Raw genomic sequence first — 25,302 nt, 5'->3', positions numbered from 1 at the left:
ACGGGCTGGGCCAGAGCTGTGCGAAGTCCCCGAGTCAATTAGGTTGGCAAAAACTGCTGCTGACATCATCCAGTCCGACCCATGTGAAATGATGGAGTCGTAAGGCTCAATGAAGTGTGGGTGTGCTGGGTGGGGGATAGAGGAAATAAGCAGGGTAGAGAGGTGAGTCAAAGCTGGTTGCCTGCAGGACTTGCTGAAAAGCTGGGCAAGACTGGGTTGTTGGGTTTTTTTGGTTTGGGGCTTTTTTTTGGTTTTTTTTTTTTTAGCTTTTTTCTTTTTAACTTCACCTTTAGTGGTGCCGTCAAGTTTCAGATACAACTTCCCAAAATGACTGGGTATCTAGACAAGTGCAATAAGAAAATAACAGGGAAAGGAATGTGGAAGGAATTGAAATAACATGCTGGTTAAGAGATGGTCACTTTCATTCATATCTGTCTGGAAGTATTACACTTTTCTGGGACTTAATTTTTTTTTAACTTCGTACCCAGTTTTACATTTCTGCCTCATTTGGACTGTCTTGCAGTCCACAAGTGTCCATGAGCTCGGTGACCAAACATTCTTCCTTGCCTCTTCAATATCCTAATTAGGAACCTGAAAATTATCTCTTAGCAAGGGGTAGATGTCTGAAATCTGGGATGATCTTGTTTCCAAAAGGGAGTTTTCTATTCTGCCCAGTTTTACTGGTTTTTAAAACAGTCTTCCTTCTGCAGTTTCCTCGCTCACTGCAGGCTAACTGCTTCTAGCCATAGACTCAAAAGCTCTGAGTCAAAAGCCAGTAAAATATTAAGCCATCCTAGCTCTGACAGGGTATCAGATTGAATCTAAGCTCCAAGTATTCATTATTTCAAATGTAGCTAAAATCATAATCTCATTTCAGTTTTCCAGGTTTTCTGAACATTCTTATAACAAGTAAACAGTTTCTTTTCTCCTTTAGTGATTTCTCTGCGTTTCATTGCTATAAACTTTGTTTTGTTTTTGCTTTTGACAGTTTGTTTTTGCTTATGATAAACTTGTCAGAACAGTTAAAGGACTGTAAATAAACAAACTTGCGGCTTAGAAAAACAGGTCTGTTTTCTTCCTTTACATTTTGCTCACCTGAAGAAGGAATACTCTATAATCTTACTTCCCTATTTTTATAGTATCTTATCACAGCTTGCACTGACCCAGCAAGAAGCAGCAAGAGGCATATCTTGTTGCTGATTTCTTTCCTATGGATAGCTTAGTTTACAGTTCTTGTGGTTTATGCCCACTCCTTGGACAACAGTGTTTTTGCTTAGATGAGATTTCTGTTGTCTGCAACATCATTTAAAACAGATGCGGTTATTTTCATTATACCGGTTGGACTTATCTCGGTGAAAATTAAGTTGTAATGGTAAGGGCAGTTTTCTTTATGGAAAACATAATTTTTTAGGATGTGTCAGAGGTGAAGCAATTTAATTAAAAGCTTGTTATCCATCAAACTTATGCTGGCTTTTCTTAAAAAAAAATGTAAAGTTGTCCTGTGTTTTTATGGTCTTCATTCAATAAATGAAAATATTTCTACAGACTTGATAGTTGAGTGTTTTTTTAATGCTATAATTGCTTCTTCATATTTTAGAGCTGAGTAGCAGTCTAGGTTATTGAAATTCCAAATGAATTAATAAAAAAAAAAGTAAATTTCTAAGTCATGAACAGTAAAAAAAATTAAATTGTAGGATTTCTTGTGAGTATCATCAAGGGTTTTATGCTAGCTGTTAAAGCATTTGAGGCAAAATCGGACAATAAAGACATTAAAATCTGTAATTCACCAATTGTCTTCCTGAGGTCCTATTAGAAAGAAACTGTATCCTCTGATACAGTCCATTCTTTATTATGCTGCTCTTCCCACAGAAGCTGGACTAAAGCAAAATAAGTAGGTTGACTAGAAAGGCAGAGGCCACTGACCACTTTTATTAATCAAAACTTTCAGATATGTTAAACCATACTTAATCCATTTCTTTCAATGTAGTGGTATGTTTAGCTGTAAATTCAGTAAGTCTTAATCACTGTACTTGAAACTAAACATCAGTTTTGAGTTATTTTAATTCTGTTTTTTCTGCGCTTTTCGGCTTTCTGACTTAACTTAAAAAAATAAAAATGAAACCAACCAGGAATGAAAATAAAAAAGTATTTATCTTGATAGGATGGTGACAGAAGACTGAATATAAAAGGTGTTCTTAAAAACACAGATTCTGACAACTAGGGAAAGTATCCATGAAATAATACACAGTTAAAGTTTTGTACACCAGGACAAAAGCCTGTGAAGCACATACAGATACTGCCTGCATGTATTTTGAATGCCTGTAGGTCACTATTTATTTGTGCAAACAGTCAAAGAAAACCTTCTGCAGGAGAAGTCAGAAGTACTTCATTTTACAGTCATGGACTTGAAAATAGTACTCAGAAGACTGTACACGTTACAGTGAATTTATTTTCTATGTCAGTTTTTCAGACAGAGTGGAACCTACTGCCGTACTTAAAAGCCAGCTGAAGGTTCAAAATCCAAAAACAGCTGAATTAGTATCTTTTAGCAGAAGTCAGATGTTAGCTCTTCAGCTTAACTTTGACCTTCTGTCTTGGACCACCTACATTCTGTAAATCTGGGCTGTGCAACATTGTCTTTCAAATTACTTTTCCCAGGGGAGAAATATGGTGTTTGGTAATGGAGGGAATCTTGTTTGTAAAGGTGCTTGGACGATGAGGGATGATGAGACAGCACATGCACAGCACAGTCTCGTCAGATTCATGTTTCATCTTTTGTGCTGAACTTGAAAGCAAAGGTCTGTGTTTACAGCTTGCAAAGTATGAGTTCAAAAATCTGGCTGATAAAAATTTTTGTACCTTATCCTGAAAATTATTTTAAGGAATTTCAATCAGCATTTCAGTTGAAAAGCATTTGGATTATTCTCCCAGTGTCAGAAGTTACAAGGAGAATGGAAAGGCAGGAGGGAGAAAAAAATCATTTTTGTGATATCCTGGAGGGAAAAAAACCTCAAAAAACCCCCTAAAGCAACTTCCCTAGAAACCAAGTAATGACAGAAGTGCCTGCAAATAACTATTAGTTGTGTGATTGCCATGTTACAGGCTTTGCATAGGGAAAGGTAAGCTACATATTTAGTATTTTAAACAACACCAAGTCATACACCTCACTCCTCTGGAGAAATTCTTTGTAATTGCACTTTTTATATTATTTTGGAAGTATTTAGTGCTTTTTCTCCAAAAAGAACTTGGTCTGTGTAGCCTTTTCTTGACTACAGACGTTATTAATCTGCAGAAAGTATGTTGAGCATTTTCATTAGAAAATACTGTTATTACGCCTGGTGATGACTGTGAGAGCCCTTTGGTGAGTGGGAAAGCCCATGTTTCCTTTCTAATTTTGTTTGCTTTGTTTTTAAGGAAAACAAAGTTTCTGAGACACCAAGTCCTTAATGGGTCTGGTTTTCCCTTGACCTTAACGGAACTGCAGATTCCCAGATTTTCAGTTTTATTCTCAAAGGCAGAGCTTAGGCTATATTGTGCAGAAACCAGTGGGGTCTCTGGCAGTGTAAAAGTGTCTGTGGATCAGATTACAGTATAAATCAAGGATTTTTAGGTATATTTAGACTTAGGGTTTTTTTTCCCTTTGACATTGTTGTTAACCCAAAAGCGATATATCCCGTATTTGGAAGTTCATCAAAAAGCCTGCATTAGTTAGAGATTTAAGGCTATGCTAAGCAAAAGTTCCTTTCTAAATAGCCCCTTTTTATTGAGGACAAACTAAACTGATTTTTTGAGATACTCATAAAATGTCTCAATTAAAAAAGCAATTACTTTCAGTTTTCTATTTAAGAATTCTGTGAGTCTTGTGAAATTTGGAATTTCACTGTGATTTTAACAGGTGTACTTTGCTTCTTGCTGGAAAACTGTACATTGGATTTTTGGCAAAAAATTAAGAAGTTATGTATATAGCAGATGAGTTCTTCTCATGTTTCCTTAGCCGAGACGGCAGGAGAGTTTGGGTTTCTCACAAGACAACCACACTACTCTGTAAGCATGATACCTCCATACAGGAGATGGAATTTTAGGTGGATGAGTGGAAATGAAGACTTAGAGTATGTAAGGCAAAGACACGCTTTTGCTAGAAAAATACCTGTGCATACAGTCTGTCGGGGAAGTGCTTGAGTGCGTGTTGGACCATGCAAAGTGAGAAGAATGGTGTAGTGTATGGCTTGAGTACTTTCCTGAGCAAAGGCCAAAAAGAGGTGTTGGGGAGACAACATGAAAACTACAAGAATCTCAGTAACACAAGTGTATGTCTCATCTTTTAAATATTTTTGAAACAAAAGGAACTGCCAAAAAAGTCACACAGTAAATGTTAGTGTTGCAGTCCTACCTACAAGCATCCAAGTTAAAACTTTAACCATGTGAACTGTGTAATTGCAGTGGTTGTATAGTTTTTATAAAGAATATTGTGTATAGTTACAGGGCTTAGAAAAAAAATCTGTGGTGTCTTGTTTCTTTTCTCTAGAAAAATTTCATCCCTTTGGGATTAATTTAGTTTATTTTTCTGAACTTCTGGATCTTTCTGAATGCATTTGCATAAACACATTTGAAAGTTTTTGATGCTTGAAGTATTGTTTCTAATTTCTGCCCGTGAATAACATAAGATTGAAGGATAATGAGGTATGAAGATTTTTTACCATTTTCCTATTAACTAAAATGATGCACAAAAAATTAATCATAACTTTAGAACAAAAGACGGATGAATGGCTTAACTGGAGGAGAGTAGGATAATGACTTCTGGATGAAGCAAACATTGCTGAATGCTGGAGGTAGAAGCAGATGTAGGAAGATGTGCTTTGTGAGAATTTAGAAAATAATGGGAGATTTATGGCCATCTGTGATATGGTTTTGTATAAAGCTGAGTTGACTTTTTTACATATATGTTTATATGTAGATGTTTAGGACTTCTCTTTACAATGTTGCTAGATTATAGTGATGTGTCACGTAATAAATACAGAAGCTTTTAAACAGTAGATGAATTAATTTCTTGAGAGTTGCAATGTAATTTATAATGAAAGTAGCAGAAATTTTGGGGAGAAACGTCTGTGTTCAAACTTTCTTTAATTATATTTTCTTGTATGCTATTGCCCTTTTCTAGGCAAGTCAGTATGACCAAAATAGACATTCAGAAAAGTTAAATTGGTTTGATTTGAGTCTTGGTAATGAATAGGTGCTGTAACATTGACTGTATCAGCAAAAGTGTACATTCAAAAACTGGTATAAACCAGCAGGTTGACTTAATTAATAAATTGGGGGGAATAAATTATCTTCAGTGTGAAATTACAGAACTTTGAAGCTAACATTTTTTAAAATGTATTTGATAAAGTGAAATTTTTTTTTGGATTTTTTTTCTCAGCGTTTTCACAAAACCAAAAATATATTCCTTCAAGTTTATAAGACTGTTACTGACATTTGGATTATTGTAGTTTTGATGGTTTTGTTTAATAGTGGCATTTGGATATTGTCATTGTCACTTAGGTAAAAAGATTTTGAACTGAGGTGAAAATGTGACTGTGGTTCTGGGCTGTCCAGATGTGTATGTATTAAATTAAATTTGTGCACTGGTGAGCTTGATGGGGGAGGTATGTGTAAATCTTTTTTAAAGTAGACTCACTGAAATAGATTTTATTAGTCTTCAAACGTTTTATTCAGCTTTCTCTGTTTGAACAGGTGACATAATTGGTAGATGAAATGATTTTCTGAGCTAAAAGAAACAAAGAACTCCCCCCCCTTTTAAAAGTCTCTGTTCATCTGTTATTATAGGTTATTGTTGGGTTTAATCTATTTTTAGTGTTTTCCTATTTTTACTTCTTGCTGATGAGTTACAAACTGAATGTTGCCTCATTAACTTCCTTCAGATTGTTTATGGTATACGATGCTAATGAACAAAACTTCATTTTACAATGGAAAGTTTTTGGAGAAAATTCAGTGTTTTGATATCATAGTGGCATCTGTGTGGTTGATTGTTCTTTGTGGGGAATCTCTCCCCTCTCCAAATAAATAACATCTCAGAACTCCTGATGTAAAAATAGATCAATATATAGGTATTTTTCATGTTGTAACTGACAGTATGCTGTCATTTAAAATGTGCAAGGAAATGAATTTATACTAGTCTAGATTTTTTTTTTTTTTTGACATGTGATAGATAGAAGGTTAATTGATGTTAAATGGATGCTTTGTTAGCCCTTCATCAGCTACTAAACTAGTACAGGAGGAGTGCAAATCATTACTACAAAAGGCCAAGGCCAGTATGTTTTCTTAGTGAGCTTTATAGGTCTTTTTTCTTATCCCTCCCTTCTTTCCCTCCTTCCCAACCGCACAAAACATAACCAGCTGTAATGATAGGAGGAGAGAGCAAGCAGCTTTTCTAAACACACACACACACACACACACACACTCTCGCACTCCGGCCCCCCTCTTTCCTTCTCATACCTCAGCAGAGTGACAGCTTCTAGATGTTGCGTGCGAGTGAGTTCAGCTGGTGCTGTGTGGTCTGGGTGTGTGGTCTCCAGCTCAACCGAGAGGCTGCTAACAGGGTGGATGAGAGAGAGCAACACTGTTTACTTTAATTTATTTCGGATGCCGGAACTGTGCCCGGAGTTTCTCCCGAGCCGGGTTCCACCGTCAGCGGTGTCAATCCCTCGCAGCTGCAGCCCAGGCTGCGGCGGGCGCTGAACTCCTCTGCCGAGGGTTCTCCCAGCATCTGCCCCGGGTCCAAGTCTTTTAATCCCTTGTGACTCAGAAATGTTAATGGCATCGCTGAGTGCTGTGATTATTTTGTTTTCACTCTGTCAAGATGCATCGCCATGAAGATGTACCTTGCTGGGTTAAGGAAAGTGGGACCTCTGAGATACTGAAGGGACTATGCGAGGACGGGTGTTGTGAAAGCAAAGCTGCTGCGCTCATTCCTTGGTCACCCTAAAACTGTCTAGTGTGCCCTTTGTGGCTGATTGGAATATTCAGGAGCCTTTTGAAAAAGCACAGGATATCACATGTCATTTAATACTCCAAGTCTTTTCTTTTTTGTTGTTTGCCCTCTCTGTCGCAAAATTTGCACATCTTCCCAAATTGGAATTGATTTTTGGCATGTAATGATGTCCTGTAGGTTAACATGTTTGTCAGTGTTAATATTGGCTTGAATCAACATGCCGGATATGACAGGGCAGACAAATGAGGCTTTGTTTTTTCTGTGTGATGGTGAAATTACCCACTTTTTTATGTTTGTTCATCTTTTCATTATAAGTAGCTTAGTGGTGTTATGAAGAGTTTCTTTCCCCCTAAATGTAAGATTCGTGAGCACTTCTTGTTTAAATTGACAAGTCTTCTTTTATTATTTAAATAAACATGCATAGATTCTTAATATCACTTGGAATTTCAGCATTGTTTAGCTTATTCACTTCCCAGTCTTTTCTGGCAGGCTTGCAGGAATGGACTTTATATTATTAATGCAGTGTTGAAGGCTGTGGAAATTCTAGGGCACTGAAGATCTCCAGAGGGGTTAATAAATGTCAGTTATTTTCACAGTGCTGCTTTTTGGATGCTTTTAATTCTTGGTTTATGTAGATTGTCTGTCTGAATTTATATTGTTGGGAAGATAAAGCACAGAAAAGGTTGTAACAGTGTTTTTCATCCTTTTGTAATGGTTTTGAGTACAAACATCTAGGAAACATTTTGCTTTGTCGTTCTTCTTGGGGTCATTTGCTGTGTCCCTTCACTGACTGTCATAGTGTGTTGTACTCAGGACTCTCTGGGTTTTCTAGTGAAAACAAATTATTAGATTTATGTACTAGAAGCACAAGTTTGTGTAGTTTAAGGTGAAAAGGCCATCACCTACATTCTGGAATGTGAGTATTTATTGCTTGTTTAAAAAGGCATGTCATAAATCTTTTCATTTGGGAATCATTTAATTCCGTGATGTTAGTGTAACTCACTTATTGTTTTCAGGTTGGTTTTCTTGTGGGTTTTTTTTAAAGTAAACAACAGCTGAGGCATACTGTGATTTGCACATGGGTAATGCTTTGCTGTTCCTGCCTCAAAACTTTTTAAATTGTATTCTGTCACATATGTATGAGTGAGAACAAATAAATATCTGATACCTGACAGCTTAAATGCTTCCTTGTAACTTAGACTTTCTCGATGATGACAAATTGGGTTTTTCTTCCCTCCCTTCTTGACAGCTTTGATTCCCTTTGCTAGATGACTATGGCACTTGAATTGACCTTGAGTCTGCCTTCCTCCAAGAGAATCTTTTAAGTTCAGTGTCTGTGACAAAGCATCACTGAAACTTTAATTAAACTGACTTTTCAGTCGCTGGAACTATCTTGCTATTTTGTTTTAGAAGTCAGAAACTTTGTTTTAAAACACTTCAACTGCTAATTTTTCCCACTGGTAAAATTTGTAAGGTGGCAGCATATTGTTACTCATCTTCCAAAGTTCCATGCCTTCAGGATGTTTGTAGTTTTCTTTTGGGATTTGAAATTACCAGCCAGTTTAATATAATTCAATCCTGAACATTGGTTGTTCATGTATTTCGTATTTTGGTGGTACTTCCAGAATGTAGTTAAATGTAGAAAGTAGTACTTTGCTTTACGGAACAGGTATGGCAGCTATTGGCATTTTACTTTGGGTTTCTGCTCTCTTTGCCATTGAAAGTTGAATGAGGAAACCTATGTAAAAACTCTCATTTCAAACCAACTTTAAACTGAAGGCTTACAGAACTAAAAAAACCCCAAAACAAATAGATTTGTGCTTTCCCTTATGCTGGGCCATATTTCATTGCTTTATTATTTATTTTAAAGTGGCTTTTCTTAGGATAAAGAGAGAAGATGTCTTCTCTTTAGCAAGCTTGTAATGCTCAGAATTGTCTGGATTTTTTTATTTTTAACCAAACCTTGTGAGAGGACAGTTCATTTGAGAAGCTGATGTAGAGACAAAGATGTTGTTTATGAAAGGCATTTTTCAAGAGGACTTTGTAGTAGGTGGTCTTTACAGACATTTTCTAACTTCTTGTGCTTTTATGACAAGAATTATGACAGAATAATAGAATAGTATGGACAAGATCGTGGGAGCGGTCAATCAGATATCCATATTAAATTGTTAGGGAGATACTGTGAGGAAATTAAGTTTAAAATAAAGGGTGGAGAGAAATAAAGAGGGAAGGAGACCTCTGCTAATGTAGAAGATTGTCCATTGTAAAAAACAGTCTTGTTGAAACCTCTTTGTGAGTCTGGCTCCTCAGAGGAAGGATCTTGTATAGAAAACTGTCTTTCTGCAATCTCTGCTTGTCTGCATGAGAATCAGTCTTTCAGGAGGAGCGCTGTTATTAAATAAAATACTATTTTATGTGTAATACGTATTTTGTAAAGAATAGATTTTATCTTTAGGGAAACATACAGAATTGCAACAAAAGCTTTTACTTAGGTGGTTGTCTTGTTTTGTGAAATGAAAAAGTAATTTTTTGTCAGATTTGCCTTAACTATTTTTAAAATAAATTTAGGAACTTGCCACAGCAGTATAGTGGCTAGGCTTCCCAGTAAGCACCTCAGTCATGTTAGCTATTGACATCTGTCCTAAGAAGGAGAGGAAATATTATGAATGAATTGAAGGCTCCCAAGCATTTGCTTGATATTTATAGTAATGACATATTACAAAGAGTTCCACTCTTTGAAATAAATGAATACAATTGCTGTTCAAAAATAATAATAATAGAGCATCTCAGTGCAGTAGTGCTTTGCACAGCTTTACTGTGGTATTCTCATTCCGGTGAGGTATTTTAAAGCAATTCTGCAGTAAGTATGGAAATACTTTAGAAGAAATACTAGATCTCAGGAGGCTCAGCGTTTTTATTACATTTATTTAGCTCATCGTGAAGGGGGATCTAGTGTCAATTTCTGAAATCCAGTAAAATATGTTGTAATATTACTTTTGAGTTTTGGTATTGAAACAAGCCAATTACCTGTGTGCCTAGGTATTTTGAAAGCAACAATAGCAGCGATGCAAGGGAACTATAACATGGGGGCGGGGGAGGAGGGATCAACCAAATAATACCACACAAGTAATGTGGCTACTACAGTAGCTTCTATTTTACTTGTGTTTCTCAAGGTTTTTTCCTCTCTGTATTACCTGATGTTCCTGAATATGGCTTTTCTACGTCAATGTTACTGATTAATGTTCCACATAAATGTTTACCAAAAATTGCTCAAAAATAAAAGAGGTGTTTTATGTTGACTAACTGGTGTCTAGACACATGTTGCTTCCTGCAGAAGGTGTTTGTGTGCATGGGAGGACATAACACCACTGTTCCTTTACAGCTGTTGTGGTTTTTTGAGCTCTGCTGAGGATCTGTGAGAAAAGTTGCAAGATAAGATTATGAGGAATAGATGCAGTTTGTTCTCCTCCCTCTTGGTAAAATTAGGGACCTGATTCTTCTCTAGCATCATTTATGCCCAGAACTCCAGAGGAAACTTCAAATTCTGAAAGGTCTGAACTTCTGTGTGTATGCATCTTGTACAGGAATAAACAAGACTTCCCTTGTAATTTCGTGTTCTGTTTCCTCCAGGCACTATTAGGTTTGGCAACGAGAGCTGGGAAGCTTATTTCTGTTGTGCTGCCCACTGTTTTGTCAGGCAGTGGTGTGGTGATGTAGTTTTGAATGCAGCACAGATGAGAGGAAAGCTGAGCAAACCTTATGACTCTAGGATTAGGGATGTTGACAGAAGATGAGGTCTATAATTTATTCACCAGTGGTGAGGAAGTGGCTCAGTAGTAGTGCAGATGGGGGGGTATCTGCATGAGAAGGCTTGGAGTAGGGAATGCGGGGTAAGAGGAATTACTGCAGTGTCGGGATTTGGAAGGAGGATGGAATGGTAACATCCTTCTTCCCTCCCTGCTTGAACTTACGGGTAAAAAGTCAGAGGGACAATCGACGGGATAGGGGCAGGAGACAGTTTGTCTGCAGGATGGGGACCTGGCCTCAGTTTTGACGTGAGGCCAGGACAATCTCTGTGTGAGGAGGAGAAGGCAGTTCTGTGAAAGAAATAGGAGTAGGGCACAAGCACAGAGCACAACCCTCTTTTCCATAGCTGGAGATTCAGTCATCTGATTTCTTTGTAATCTGCTGATACAGTTCTTTCCTTCAGTGCTGTTCTATCCACATGGTTATAGTCTGCATCTGTTGACTACTTGCTTCTCCAGCCTCATGTAAAAGGTTCCAGTATTTTACATATAAGACTATTAAGAGTACCCGTATACTGCTGTATAACTTAATTCCTTTTTCATTAGATTGTTGTTTGCAAAAAAAAAGATAAACCAGTGCTTTATTAAACACACTGTGTAGTTCTTAATGTCAAAAAATATTACAAGGCTTGCCAGGTAAAGATACAAAGGCAAACTAGATATACATTGTGTGTGTTATCATGGGCCCTTATCAGCCTTCCTTCATACACTGGACATGGCTCACATCCTGCAGCTTACTATGCTCTTGCTTGTTCAACATGAATTTGCATCTCTTACTAATTGCACACTGTTCAGTCTGAAAAGTTCTCTGAAGATATTAATAGTTCTGTTGTGTTCAAAGTATCTAAATGCCTTTTCTATGTTAATGAATTTGTTTTCAAAAATAGCTTTGGACATGAGTGGTAGCATTTCTATTTTAAATATGTGACACTAAGAAGCAGACATTTAAAATCAGACGTATTTAGAGAATTGACATTGTTTAGGACCTCAATATTTCAGGGCATTGTGCAGTATTCTCCTATTCAGGATGCATTTCACACTGACTTCAGGTGTGGCTGTGGGCTCTGAAGCTGGATCAGAAAAAAATGCAAAGTTTTATTGTAGGTGACCTATGCATCTGTGGTATGGACAGACAGAGACAGGAGATCCTGTTCTGAGGGCAGTGTATTTTTACTTTTAGCATGAGATCTCCCGCCCAATTCCTGCCTTTTCTATTTCCATCTTCATTTTCAGTGTGTGTTCCAACTTTGGAATGTGACGAAAGAAACCAGTCAGATCTAGTCAGATTCTTTGATTCTCATGTCAGATCTAGCTACTACCACTGAAAAATGTGGGGAGGCTGTGTAAAAGCATGGGCTATGTTGGTACAATGAAAAGTATTTTTTATATGCAGAAGCAGCTGAAACAAGTATGTCTTAATTCTAGTATTTCTTAACTGCAGGTGCTTGGAGACTGCAGTTTTGCTGCAATTTGTTGTTAGAGATGGTTTAAGGAGTTTCTGGGTTTCATGGACTTGACTGTTTGCAAGTAAAAGTAGAAAATACATCTCAATTCAAAAAGCAATAGCTAAGAGCAACCTTAGGAAGCTTGGCTTATATTCCACATATTTTTTATCAACCTGAACTTCGGAAATGGTTTACACCGGAGTGTTGTATATGTGTAACTGAGGTTTGGAATGGTGATGGTATTTAGTAAGTGTAAATATGGAGAAGTTCGTGGGATATCCTTCAGGTTATACATCATATGTATCATCATATATATGTACTCAGCTTCTTATAGCAGTTTACAGCAGAGCTGCACAAAGGAAACTGCTAATAAACAGCAGGATTTTGTGATCAGTTGCATAGTAAACTAAATGTAGACCACGTAACATGGGTACCATATTTGTGTTTGAGCTGCAGAGCTTATTAATGACAGAGCTAATTTAACTGGTCTGAGTTGACTCAATTTCAGGCACAAAGGAATACTCTTCTGGAAATGGTTCTTTGATAATTTTATGTACATTTTTGTTAATATGTTGGGATATTGTTTGTTTTGTTGATCTCTGCTAGTGTAGTGTTTGCAAGTCATGTTCTAATTTTCTCAGTGCATGTGAACATAGATGCTTTATACAAATAAGTGCTGAAGGCTTCTTCACATGGGAGTGTCTATGCCAGTAAGTCTTACTTTGATGGAGAAGTTATCCAAATATGTAATCATAGTCTATTACTTATCTTTCCAGATTACCAGTTCTGAGCTTTCTAAGGAATACAATAATAACTTTTAAATAGATGTTGGAATAGACTCATTTGAATTCTGACAAATGTAATTTGAAGTCTGTGTATATAGCTTCATTAAGCATTCTGAAGGTTTAATATTTTTCTGAATATATGTTCGCTTTCTTTCAGAAAGCTATATTTAATTTTTTTAGAAGTGCAAAGAAGGTATAATTGTTCTTTATTGTTTTATGACTGTGTGTCAAAAGAGGCTTTCAGAGTGGTGTTCCATATTTACATTTATATTTCCCTACCGATTTAGAAGAACAGATTGAAATGGTTTTAATAATTTTTTACATAATATAATTAGTGGGTTTTTAATTTGCTATTTCTTGATGAACAGATAAAAGCAGCTCAGATTGCAGTAAGTGAACAGCCATCATGTCTCGAGCACGACAGCCCCCACTTGTAACTGGCATCTCTCCCAATGAAGGCATCTCATGGACAAAAGTGACAATTAGAGGAGAAAATTTGGGGACTGGACCTACAGACCTCATAGGTAAGTCAAAAAAACAGCCTTTTGGTACTGCAGAAGGTAACATTTTGGATATGATTAGAGATAAATTTTTTGCATGGTAGAATCTATGTTGGATGCTATGAGGAATGCCCTTTACACAAATATGCACTGGAATCCACGAAATTCAGGGGTGCTGCCCAGTGTGCAGCTAAACAAACTGACTGTACCTTTTTAGATGAACCCTTAATCTGACTCAGCATCTGGTGCTGAACATGAACATGAAGAGTGAATGCTTAGTGCAGTGTACTAGAAGAGGGTAGACAGATGCTCCTTTGTTACTTTCTCAGGAACTGAGAATTTCTGCATTGAAATTTTCATGTCAGAAGTGTTTTCAGTGTATTCAGAAAGTCCCGGGGGATTGCTATTCCTTGCATTAGTGTAAAGTCAGTTTGTGTATCTGTAGCAGTTACGACAAAGCAGGTTCAGTGATTTCGCTACAAAATAGGTGAAGAACCCTTTTCATTTCTGTTTTGATTTTTAACATGGTAATTTCATTTGAATTATCATAGCTCTTTCGTTGAAGGAGGGGACAAGACCTCTTCACTGATTCTCCTGGTCACAGAGCTTGTCCATTACTGCTCTGTTGCTTCCTCTTCAGGCTGAAACATCATAGCTTATTTAAATTTTCTGCATGTGTCCTTGGCCCTTCTTCTTACTCTTCAGCAAATTTCTTTTCGTTTCGCTACCAGTCATGGGTGACACATCTTGGTTGCATGCAGTGTTCAGGATGTGAATGCCCTGTGGCATAATACTGTACTTTCACTTTTGGTTTGTATTTTGTCCGTAGAGTTCTGTTTTCTGTATAACTCCTACTAAGAATCAAACTAATGTTTTTGTTGTTCTGCCTACTATAGTTCCATAATTAAATGCACGAGGATTAGTTGTTAGTTTGAGCTTGCCATCTGTGAATTTAAGGTTTTGCCTGCATGCATCTTGTCTTTGTTCATTGAATTTCAGCTGTTGTATTATAGCATCTGCATTATAGTGCATCCACTCAGTCTAATAAGTTCTGGCTTGCATTTTTCTGCAGTTTATGGTCTTCACACTGAATAAATTAGTATCACCAGCCAGCTTTATAACCTCTTTATCTTGTAGTTGATAAATGTACTGAACATAAGTGATCCCGTCATAAACCCTGTGGAAACTTTCCTCAAACACCTCATTTACTGTAACCCTGTTTCTATCTTGCTGAGCTATTTATCCATTAGAGGTTCGTATCCTATAGCTGGTTCATTTTCTTAAGCCTTTCGAGAACGACTCCATAAAATCTTCTGGAAATCCAAGTTAACTGTAACTACTGGAATTTCCCTTATTTCTTTTTTAAGTTATGCCTATGTGTACTTCAGTAGTCGTGTTAGAGACAATTTGTCTAATTTGTTGTGGAATCACGACTCCTCTGAAGGCCATTGGAATTTTGTTTGGCTTTGCTAGGAAAAATATTTCACTTCATGGCTGTAAACCAAGATTCACAAATTCCATTCATGGCCACCACAATGAGCTTTATGGCCAAGCATCAGCTACTACAGTTTTTCACTTCAGTTTGCTGTCTCTCAAAAGGGGAGGTAGTATTTTCCTGAGCTGCTAGATGAGGTTGCAGTACACTATAGAATCCATATTGAGAAATCTTCAAATAACTGATGATGTTAGGGGTGAGTATATGTCTGTGTATTTGTGTGGCTGATGTATTTCAATAGCCTCATTAGTTCATTGGTATGATCCTCTTAGAAATGATCAGTGCTACGTTCTTGGAAGGAAGACATGTCCTGAACTGTACCTCAGTATTTCAGCTGACCAACTGCTAATATTTCTACTTATATTTCTTTCAGAATAACATTGGTAACACACAGCTGCTAATAATTTTAGGCTTTGAGGTAAAAATAAATAATGCATTGCCTTATTTTTTCCTTAGCTCAGTTGTCACATTTCTCCAGTAAGTAACTAAGGCCCCAGATATGTAAAGATTTCTTTAATGGTTAAATTAGGCGTGTAAATACTCCCTGTGACTTGAATGGAAATACTTGTGAAAGTGAGGCTTTCTTTGTAGGCATGAGAGTTTGAGTGAGGTCTTTATAAAGTTTATAAAGTTTGAGATGCATTAGTATAAAATGAAAAGCAAGAAACTTTTTTCTATATATAAACAGAGTATCACATAATAGAGGAATATTCTTTTGGTTTCATTTAGGAGAGAGCCTTCTGGTAATCTCTTTGTATCTTTGAAACCAAATAAACTTTTTATTTGTAATTTTATAGCTCATGGTACAAAATGTCACATCCAGGAGGTACCTGTAACATTTGTGTTTTCAAGGTTTAGTTTGTCTTTTAAGACATTTGCAGCTATATTTTTCAGACATTGTAAAATTGTCGATACATAAGCTTAACCAAAATCGGAAAGTCTCGATAGGAGTATTACTTATGCCTATTTATAGAAAGGCACATAAAAACTAGAAGCTGAGAATGATGTTCTCTGAACTCTTTGTACCATGCAACAGATTAAAATTAAATATTATTTAAAGGGAAGTTTCCTATTTCTGGAGAAAGAAATGTGGTAACTGTGCTATCAAAACTTCTCCCTCAACATACCTTTATTTGTTTTAGAAATTGTGTTGTGCCATTACTGTGTTTCATGTGGTATATAAAATGTTGACAGAGACTTAACTTTCTTTTGCATTTTTTAAGATACAGGCAAAGGCCATTTCCTGCCATTTCAGAAGTATTGGACCTTGTGATCTTGCTCTGTTGAGAGCTTTTGGAACCTCTGATGAGTAGACAATAATTGATACAAGGATCTTCAAACAGTTGTTCAAAATTTTTTACCCTACTAAATTGCTATAGCTTAGTTCTGGATTTTAAAGTATTACTTAATTTAACCATGAATTCAGAAAATATGTGGTGAAAACGTCTGTATGAATCATTTGGGCAAAGTATTTCTGTTAGCTCCTATCACAATCTTTCTTCCTTTAGAGAAGATGCTAGCATAAAACAGTAAGAGATGTAAAATTATAACAGTATAATGTAAGGTTATATTATTGCATATATGTAATATGCATCATAATGTATGGGCTTTTTCCTTTCCCTCTTTAAACTAAAACCTGACCTGGTTAAAATTTTATGACTAAATAACCAAAGTACTGTTTTTATTTTAAGTCTTTTTGTCTGTATATCCTATTTCATGCCACTCCCCCTTTAATTCAGAAAGAATATTTAAGAAACAAATCTACTGTCCTTTCTCAAGTAAAATTAATTTCAGTTGCAATAAGATTCAGTGCCTTTCCATTTTTTTTATTTTTTTTATTTCGTTTTCAAGATAGTTTTTGGCAGGGAGTAATGCATTTTTATGTCTGACAGCCGTGAAAACTGCCAAATTTGTCTGCTGTGTCATGTCAGAGACTTAAATTGTGAGAAAAAATAAGTGTGAAGCTTTGATACTGAGCCACATATGCTGACCCTTTTCTGTCTCTAAGTATTTTCTAAATTGGTCAGAGCTTTCTAGAAATTAAAAACAAAAGGCAAGCCAACGGGGGGGAAACTGCTCTGCCTGACAAATTTATGCTCCAGTTCAGCCAGCACACTAGTACAGCCTTGTCCTTTCGGACATAAGATAAAATGTTTCTAGCTAAGGGTGTTAAATTTAAGAAGAATGTAATGAATTTGTTCTCCAAATTAGATACTAGAGCAGTTAGGATCTTGCCAGTTCTTCAGGACATCAAAACTCCAGCTAGGAATATGGAAATTGTTCTTCTAGATCTGAGAAAACAATCCATCTATTCCAGCATCCAGAGTCCTGATCTGACCAGAACCAATCAGCTGGTTGGTGATTTCTTGGCTTGATCAGACCAATTTGATGTGAAATCTCAGAAAGTCTTGGACCTTATATTAAGGTGCACCTTGACTCTTAAAATTGTAAGAGGTGTTCTTGAACACTAAAGCTTGACATATTTTGTCACAGTCTTTTTCTGTGAAAAAAGACCTTCCTGTCATCCTTCTTGTGAAAAAGTGTAGAAGAGGGAATAGATGAGCATTACATGATCATTCTTCCATGTAACAAGGGCAGTTTATTCATCAGAATCAGTCTTGCATTGTGGATTTTGTACAGAAGGGATTTGGACAGAATATTTGTGAATTAATACTACTTCAACCCAAACAGCCTTCTATGTCCACAGAAGTACTGCTAAACAAATAAAGTTGAAGAAACATTGTTCCTTGTGAATATTTTACAGCATCTTCTTTTTTTTTTTTCGGTGCCAAGTCATACAGACTGAACTTGTGAAAGATTTGCTGCGTGCAGCTTTTAGAGGAAGTTTCACAGAAATACAATACTGAGCAGCAGTTCTCTAGTGTCTTGCAGACAGAAAATCTATTGTACTACATTAAGTAAAAGTCACAGTAGCCCAAAAGTGGTGGAAGAGATTAAAATAAATTTCAAACAGCACTGCTTATGTCTCGTGAATTGTTGCTGGGACAAAATACCTGCAGTCACCTAGGAAACATCTGAAAAATGTATTTGTGACTCCTTGACTATAACTGACTGTAGGGGACTGGTGAAGGGTTATATATTTACATAAAATACATGAAGCATCATAAATGAATTTGCATTGCAGAATTTCAAAAGACACTTCTATTCACAGTAGTATATATATATATTTTTTTTTTTCCTTTTTCCCAGGCTTAACAATCTGTGGGCACAACTGTCTCCTCACTGCAGAATGGATGTCTGCCAGTAAAATCGTGTGTCGAGTTGGACAGGCTAAAAATGACAAGGGAGACATTATTGTTACTACAAAGTCTGGTGGCAAAGGAACTTCAACTGTTTCTTTCAAACTGCTTAAACCTGAAAAAATAGGTATATTTCTTGTTCAAATCCATGTCTATTTTCTTTGCTAAGCAAATACATGACTGAATGCCTCTTTCTATAAAACGTATATTTGAAATGGATCCACCTAGGAAAATTTTCAGTTGTTTAGAAAATGCAGTGTATATCAATAAAATGTGCAAGTATATATATATAGAGAGAAACTCAGGGTATATGTAAAATGAATCCTTTCTCAATGTCTTGATAAAACCCTCAGTGATGAATGAAAAGTAGCCCTTTCTTTAAGGAATAGTACTAAACTTCTAAAATTTTTAAAAACGTAATAACAGATCCAGTAATTACTCTTAAGTGTACTAGATAAATACAAAATCTGAGCCAGCTCATGAGCTTTACACCTAAATCCTGAGCTAGCAGTTTAAAGAAAGTTGAGTCCTCAGTGCCATTTCTTATTTGTAATTCAAACCATCCTGCAAAACAAAAAGTCTTAAGTATTTCTCATGAGATGCTTAACCATTGAAATTATTTTGCCAAGCAGTCTAGGACCTCTGCTTAACCTAGAATCCAGTCTAAATACCCTGTGGATTGAAAATTTTTCTCTCAGAACCCCTCATTGGTGAAGTTGGATAGTTATCTTTTCTAACGCAGGAGTTCCCACAAGAACTGTTTTAGGTTTTTATTCTCAGCCTTTCAGTGACAGTTAAATAACATGTAATTTCTCCCAAGGTGCACTAATATCTTAATAATAGAAAGGTGAAATGTGTAAGTGCAAATGTTATACAGTGAAGCTTTTGGTGATGAGAGAGGAGAATTCATATTTGAAAATATGGGGAAGTGGGGGGATGGAGTGATTTCTGGTGTTGAGTATCTGATGGGTATGTTAAAGGTGGGTAAGGCCAAGGGTATGACTGGCTCCATTTTCAGCTGAGATTCCAGGACATATTGTGCCTCACCTTTATGCATTGTCTGTGCTAAGGCATTGGAAACAAAGCCAGTTCTGTGTCCGTGAAGTCATTTATCTTGGTGTGTGGCCAAAGTTCAGTTACCTTTTGGATAGCAAATGGGGCAGAAGAGGAATCTTCCCTAAAATATGCAAATGAGAACACTTTCAATTAATTGCTCTTTTGAAAGTAGCAGATAACAAGATTTGGATAGATACCAAAATACTTGCAGGAATGAAAATATTAATACTTTGTGGTCAGGCAAGTGCTCCTAATGTACGTGAAACTGTGCACTCTGCAAGAGGGTAATGTTTGATGCCCAGCCATGAATACCTTTTCAGCAGCTATAATAAAATAATTTAGCATAATTGCATCCAGGTTGTTTTGCCATTTATCTTTCAATATATTACCTAGCCATGCATTTTATATTTATCAGGATTTTTCAAATTAATTCAGTATGTTAGAAGTTGATGGTGCTGGACTGCCCTTGTTGTTTTAAGGATCTGTGCTTTGTTTTCTCTAGGTATCTTGGATCAGTCTGCTGTCTGGGTGGATGAAATGAACTATTATGACATGCGCACTGACAGGAACAAAGGGATTCCCCCCTTGTCCCTACGTCCGGCTAATCCGCTTGGTATTGAGATAGACAAGTGAGTACCAAATGCCTTTAATCCACTTTTTTAGTGGTTTTCTCTATATGTGTCTTTGTGAATTCCAAGAAAGTTTAATGGTTTTCAGGGCAGGGAAGGATGTAAAAACTCATACATCTAGTAGCTGCTAGTATTCTATTTGGTACTCGGAGTTGTTAGTGTACATTGTATCCTGCTCCATAATCCTCTATTTTGGATCATCAATTAGAACTGTAGATAATCTAAAAGCCTGATATATTGAACCCCAGTGATGTTTAGATTTTGAGGATTGCTAAATAACCTAAGGCTTCAGATTTATATTTTGTAGTTATGGAATACCTACTGTTGCATTTGAGTTTCATGGGGCTTTTAAGGATGTTAGATTGCTATCTGTTGCTAAAATTGCACTGTAAAATGTGATTTATTATGCCACATCAGCTAGTTTATTTTATTGAAATACTAATACTGTTTTCCAGCCCACAGTCGTCTTTACTTTAGTTCTTAAGTATGGTGGAATTTATGACTTTTTTTTCCTGAAATAGAAACTTTATAGTGAATGATAAATGGAATTAGGTATCTTTAAATGGGACACTCTTTAAACCTGCCCAACTCGTAGAAATAGTATTAGGAGTACATCTGTCAGCTCTCCAAAACAAAAGGTGATTTAAAATTAAACTATTACTAAGGTGTCATCTGCCGAATACTCTTGTTTGTGAGGGGCAGTGCATTGGAAAAAATCTGCAATGTCCATTGTTAAATTATTCTGATGAGAAAGCTGCACTTTCCCAAAATCTGTATGGAATTTCTAGTGGATCCACGTCACCTTCTAGCCTCTGGCATTTCTTTCCTAGCTTGAATAGATATTTTTCTTTCTTTTCAAAGTCCTAAGCCATTTTTTTGCAATAAAATGGAGATTTTATCTCTTTTTTTCTTTAGCCTTTGGTGTAACTTCTGGCAGATAATTCTTTCATGTTCCTCAGTTTTCCAATCCGTGAAAAATGCGGACCTTCATACTATGGACAATATTCCAGTGTGTTACTAGAAGACTTTCTGTCACTCTTCCACTCTCCTTCCCCTGTTTGTAAATTAAAAACCTAATAATCCTTTTTACCACTGTGCTGCACAGGCAACTAGCATTGAGTACTTTGTTAGCTGATTTTCTTTGAGTCACTACTTTGGCTGCTGGCATGGTTGGTCATTATTCTGTAGGCATGGCCAGGATTCCTTTATTCTAACTGTATCTTTTTGCATTTGCCTGTATTTCTCTGTTTGTTCCTTCCTTGACAAGTCTGTCTTCTCATTCTAGATGACAGTCTTTGTTTCCTACCAATTATTTATAAAAAATTACTAGTGATAAAGCTGTTATTGGTGATGATACAAATACTGATGAAAGAGTAATTTGGGCTCTGGTAAAACTTTACCTACCAATGTTTTCACATTTCCTTCTCCATAGATTTGTTTTGGGTTCTGGTTTTATTTGTAACTTGTTCTTTAATCCATTTGATGTATTCTATTGCATAAAGCTGAGTTTTAATCAATCTTATTGTAGCAAGTCTCCTTTGAAATGATATGTTAATGGTGATATGTTAATTTTGTCTTGTTACTTTTTCCAGTGAAACACTTAGTCTCAAAACTTATATATGTTCTCACACATTGTAAGAAGCAGTTGTGACTGGCTGACATTAAAACTAATTTTCTCTGCTTTAATTCTGTATTTCTTGAACCCTGCAACAACTTTTGCAATATTTTATCTGGGATTTAAGTCAAGAAAATTTGTTCTGTTGTATAGTCCTCACTCCATAGTCTTCTCACCATATGTCTTTCTATAAATACAGAGGTTATGACACAGTTACTTTTAATTTGTTCTGATTTTAACAAAACTTCTAATGCCGTATTTGACTTCATAGCCAAAATTAATATTTCTTATAGTTAAGACATTGTCAATATGATAGATTAAGAATTATCGTATAGAAACTTAAGCAGCATTAGTTTAGGATTTGCTTAATTTAGAGTTATCTATTTGGATGTTTGTTAAATAGAAAACCAACCATGTTATATTTTAAATGTTTCTTCTGAAAGCATTAGAAAATGTATTACTGAAACGTCTGGTTTTGTGTGAAAAGAAATAATCAGAAACATGTAAATACAGCTAGGAAATAACCTTTTGGAGAAGGAGGGAATTAGGAAATCTTTGGGCAAGCATATCAAGCCTAGTTCATTGCTCTTGAACTCCCAGGTTCATTGCAGGTGAAGCAGGAAGATTATGGCAAGCACCAGTTTGAGAGATGGAACAGTGATCAGTATAACAAGTAGTTGTGTGGAGGAATTGAGGGGTTAAATTGTGGAGAGGGGAAAGAGAGGAAAAGCCTGGTCTGCCCTCGTGCTATGGTTGACAGCACAGTGTTAATAGTTCTGACTATAGATGAACATTCTGGGTTTAATTAAAGAGTGCCTTCTCAATGGAAAATCTTTCATCATTTTCTTGATAAATTGGAGCAATGTGATGTTTACTTCCATAAAAAACTCTGTAATACCATATAGTTTAACTAAACTCACATGTTTGCAAATACTTTATGTATGTGATGGGTGTATATTGAGAAGTTGTACAAAGTAGTGAAAGAAGGCAATTGTAAACCAAGAAAGAGAGTGAATAAGCAAAAAAGTAGCAATAACCATTACTAGATATGGGAATAATTTGTCACTAGAAGTGATAAAAATTGTTAGGGTGCTTTAAAATGAAAGACATCCTAATATGATCCTAATAATACTGTTGTGTATGCAGATGGGACCCTGCAACATTATGGATCTCTCTTTTTTTCATACCTTTGGCTTCTTCGAACTTTTTCTTTAAACATGTACAAATTGGGATGTATTTTAATTTTGAAGCTGAAGCATTTGGCACTGGTCTGACTTGGTGGGATTTACAGTCTTTGCAGCATGATGGCTGACACAGAAGAGAAAGGAGCACCTTGTATTATGCAAATAGTGGTAAACAAAAGAAACATTAATCAAGAAGCTCAGGGAGAAAAGCAGTGAAAAATAGATGTGATAAAATGGAATATGAATAAACTATATAGGAGCACACTGAAGAGAAGGCAGAGGAAGGTGGTTAGACTACAGACTGAAAGAGAAAGAAGCCCTCCCTGTAAAAAGTGGTCATCAGGCATTAGCAAATGATACAGAAAAGACAAGCTGCAGCATGGGAATGAGTTCATTGTTTTTTGGAGGGGTTGTTTTGGGGTTTTTTTTTGATATGGATTATGCTTGGTTTTAAAAGTTCCTTTTGTGGATTTTTAAACCTTTTTTTATGGTACTTTGTCCAATTAAAATGTGTTTAAAAATTGATTGTAGCTTGCAAACCATTCAGGTCGATGCTTTCAAGCTGCTGCAAATGAGACCTTGAAATAATAGAAAAAAGACCTTGTAAGTAATGAACAGAAGAGCTTCAGTACAGCATTTTGTTAAATTATTAGGCATGCACAGGGACAAAAAAAAGTTATTCAGCTCAGTAGATTGAAGATTGGAGTTTAATTGGGAATGACTGAGATTTAAGTGAAAAAAGGTTTGAACTGTGAATTAAGGGAAATATGTAATAGTGGGTCTGACATTCTGTTAATAATTAGAATACTGCCTATAGATATATTGTAGGAGTAACATATATATACTCAAAATACACACTGGAATTGTCTTTTCATATTCATCTTCAAATGTTGCAAGGATACAAAAAAAGCAACTATGTATATGCAGTCATCCTCCTGGCTGTTCTTTTACATAATCAAGATATTTTAAATGTTACGTGTGTAGTCAAGATATTTTAAGTGTTACATGTATACATAATGTTCAGGCCATCATCTTTCAGCCTGCAAATTTAGCAAGTAGTAAGTATTTTGCTGGCTGATAAGTTCTTGATATTTTCTAATAATTAATTGCATTTCTTGTGTCATATAACTAAGAATCTCACTTGCTAATAAAAAAAGTAATTTATATTGTAATGAAATTTGAACATGCTGGTTCTTGTGTTTCAGTGGTTGTGACCCTTGAAGTCACAAATGTATTTGTAGAAGGGTGTTTGCACATGTTTGTTCTCTTGCCTTCCTAGCAGTTGTTCATTCATCTTCTGAAACACAGAGCTCATCCAATCAGATAAGGGTTTTTTGGCATTGCTATAACTTAGTGCCTATTGTGTGTATGCTGTGAGGTGTTCAGTTCCCACCAGAAAATAGTTATTTAAAATCTTTGAGTTCTAGTTTTTAATTTTCGGTATGGGGTAAAGACTGATACAAAGCTTTAGCGTCCTATCACTATCTGTATGCTGACTTTCAGTGGAAAGTAGGTCTATGCCACCTTCCTCCCCAGGGAGTATTCCTGACTGTGTTATGCAGATGTAGCCAGGAACACTTACAGAAACATTGAATCATAAAATAGAATCACGGAATTGTTACAGTTGAAGATTTTCAAAGTCATCAAGTCCAACCTTTGACCAATCCTCACCTTGTCAACTGAGCCACATCCTCAAGTGCCATTCAGCCATTTCTTGAACACTTCCAGGGACAGTGACTCCACCACCTCGATTCTAATGCCTGACAACCCTTTTAGGGAAGAAATTCTTCTTGATGTGGCAGAGCTTGAGGCTGTGTCCTCTTGTCCTGTCGCTGGTTGCTTGGGAGAAGAGGCCGTCCCCTACCTGGTTACAGCCTCCTTCCAGGCAGCGGTAGAGAGCAGTAAGGTCACCCCTGAACCTCCTTTACTCCAGGGTAAACAGCCCCAGCTCCCTCAGCCACTCCTCACAAAGCTGACTCTCTAGACTCTTCACCAGCTCCGCTGCCATTCTTTGGACTCGTATCGCCACCTCAGTCTTCTTCCTGAATTGAGGGGCCCAGAACTGCACACAGCACTAGAGGTGTGGCCTCAGCAGTGCTGAGTACAGGGGGACAGTCAGTGCCCTGCTCCTGCTGGCCACGCCATTCCTGATACGGGCCAGGATGCCACTGGCCTTCTTGCCCACATGGGCACGCACTGGCTCATGTTCAGCCACTGTCAGCCAGCACGCCCAGGTCCTTTTCTGCCTGGCTGGTGTCCAGCCATTCTGTCCCCAGCCTGTAGCGCTGCCTGGGGTTGTTGTGACACAAGCAGAATTCAGCTTTGTTGAACCTCATACAGCTGGCTTCAGCCCATCAATCCAGCATGTCCAGATCCCTCTGCAGAGCCTCCCCACCCTCCGGCAGATCAATACTCCTACCCAGCTTGGTGTCATCTGCACACTTTTTTAGAGTACATTCGATTGATAAAGATATTGAACAGGACTGGTCCCAGTACTGACCCTTGGGGAATCCCAGTAGTGACCATCCAACAGCTGGAG

The 25,302-nt window shown here is 36.8% G+C and overlaps 1 protein-coding gene across 1 annotated transcript in view; it reads left to right on the top strand.

The window, feature by feature from the left end:
• Positions 1 to 25,302, top strand: part of EXOC2 (exocyst complex component 2) — a 128,129-nt gene that overhangs the window by 642 nt on the left and 102,185 nt on the right. The window contains 3 exon segments of the mRNA XM_032116588.1: positions 13,393 to 13,548; positions 18,230 to 18,406; positions 19,838 to 19,964. Coding sequence (XP_031972479.1) covers positions 13,431 to 13,548; positions 18,230 to 18,406; positions 19,838 to 19,964 — 422 coding nt within the window. The 5' untranslated portion in view covers positions 13,393 to 13,430.

Source organism: Corvus moneduloides, chromosome 1, assembly GCF_009650955.1.
Source record: "Corvus moneduloides isolate bCorMon1 chromosome 1, bCorMon1.pri, whole genome shotgun sequence".
Taxonomy (NCBI): Eukaryota; Metazoa; Chordata; class Aves; order Passeriformes; family Corvidae; genus Corvus; species Corvus moneduloides.
The sequence above is the reverse complement of the archived record's forward strand: the minus strand, read 5'-3'. Positions and strand labels throughout refer to the sequence as shown.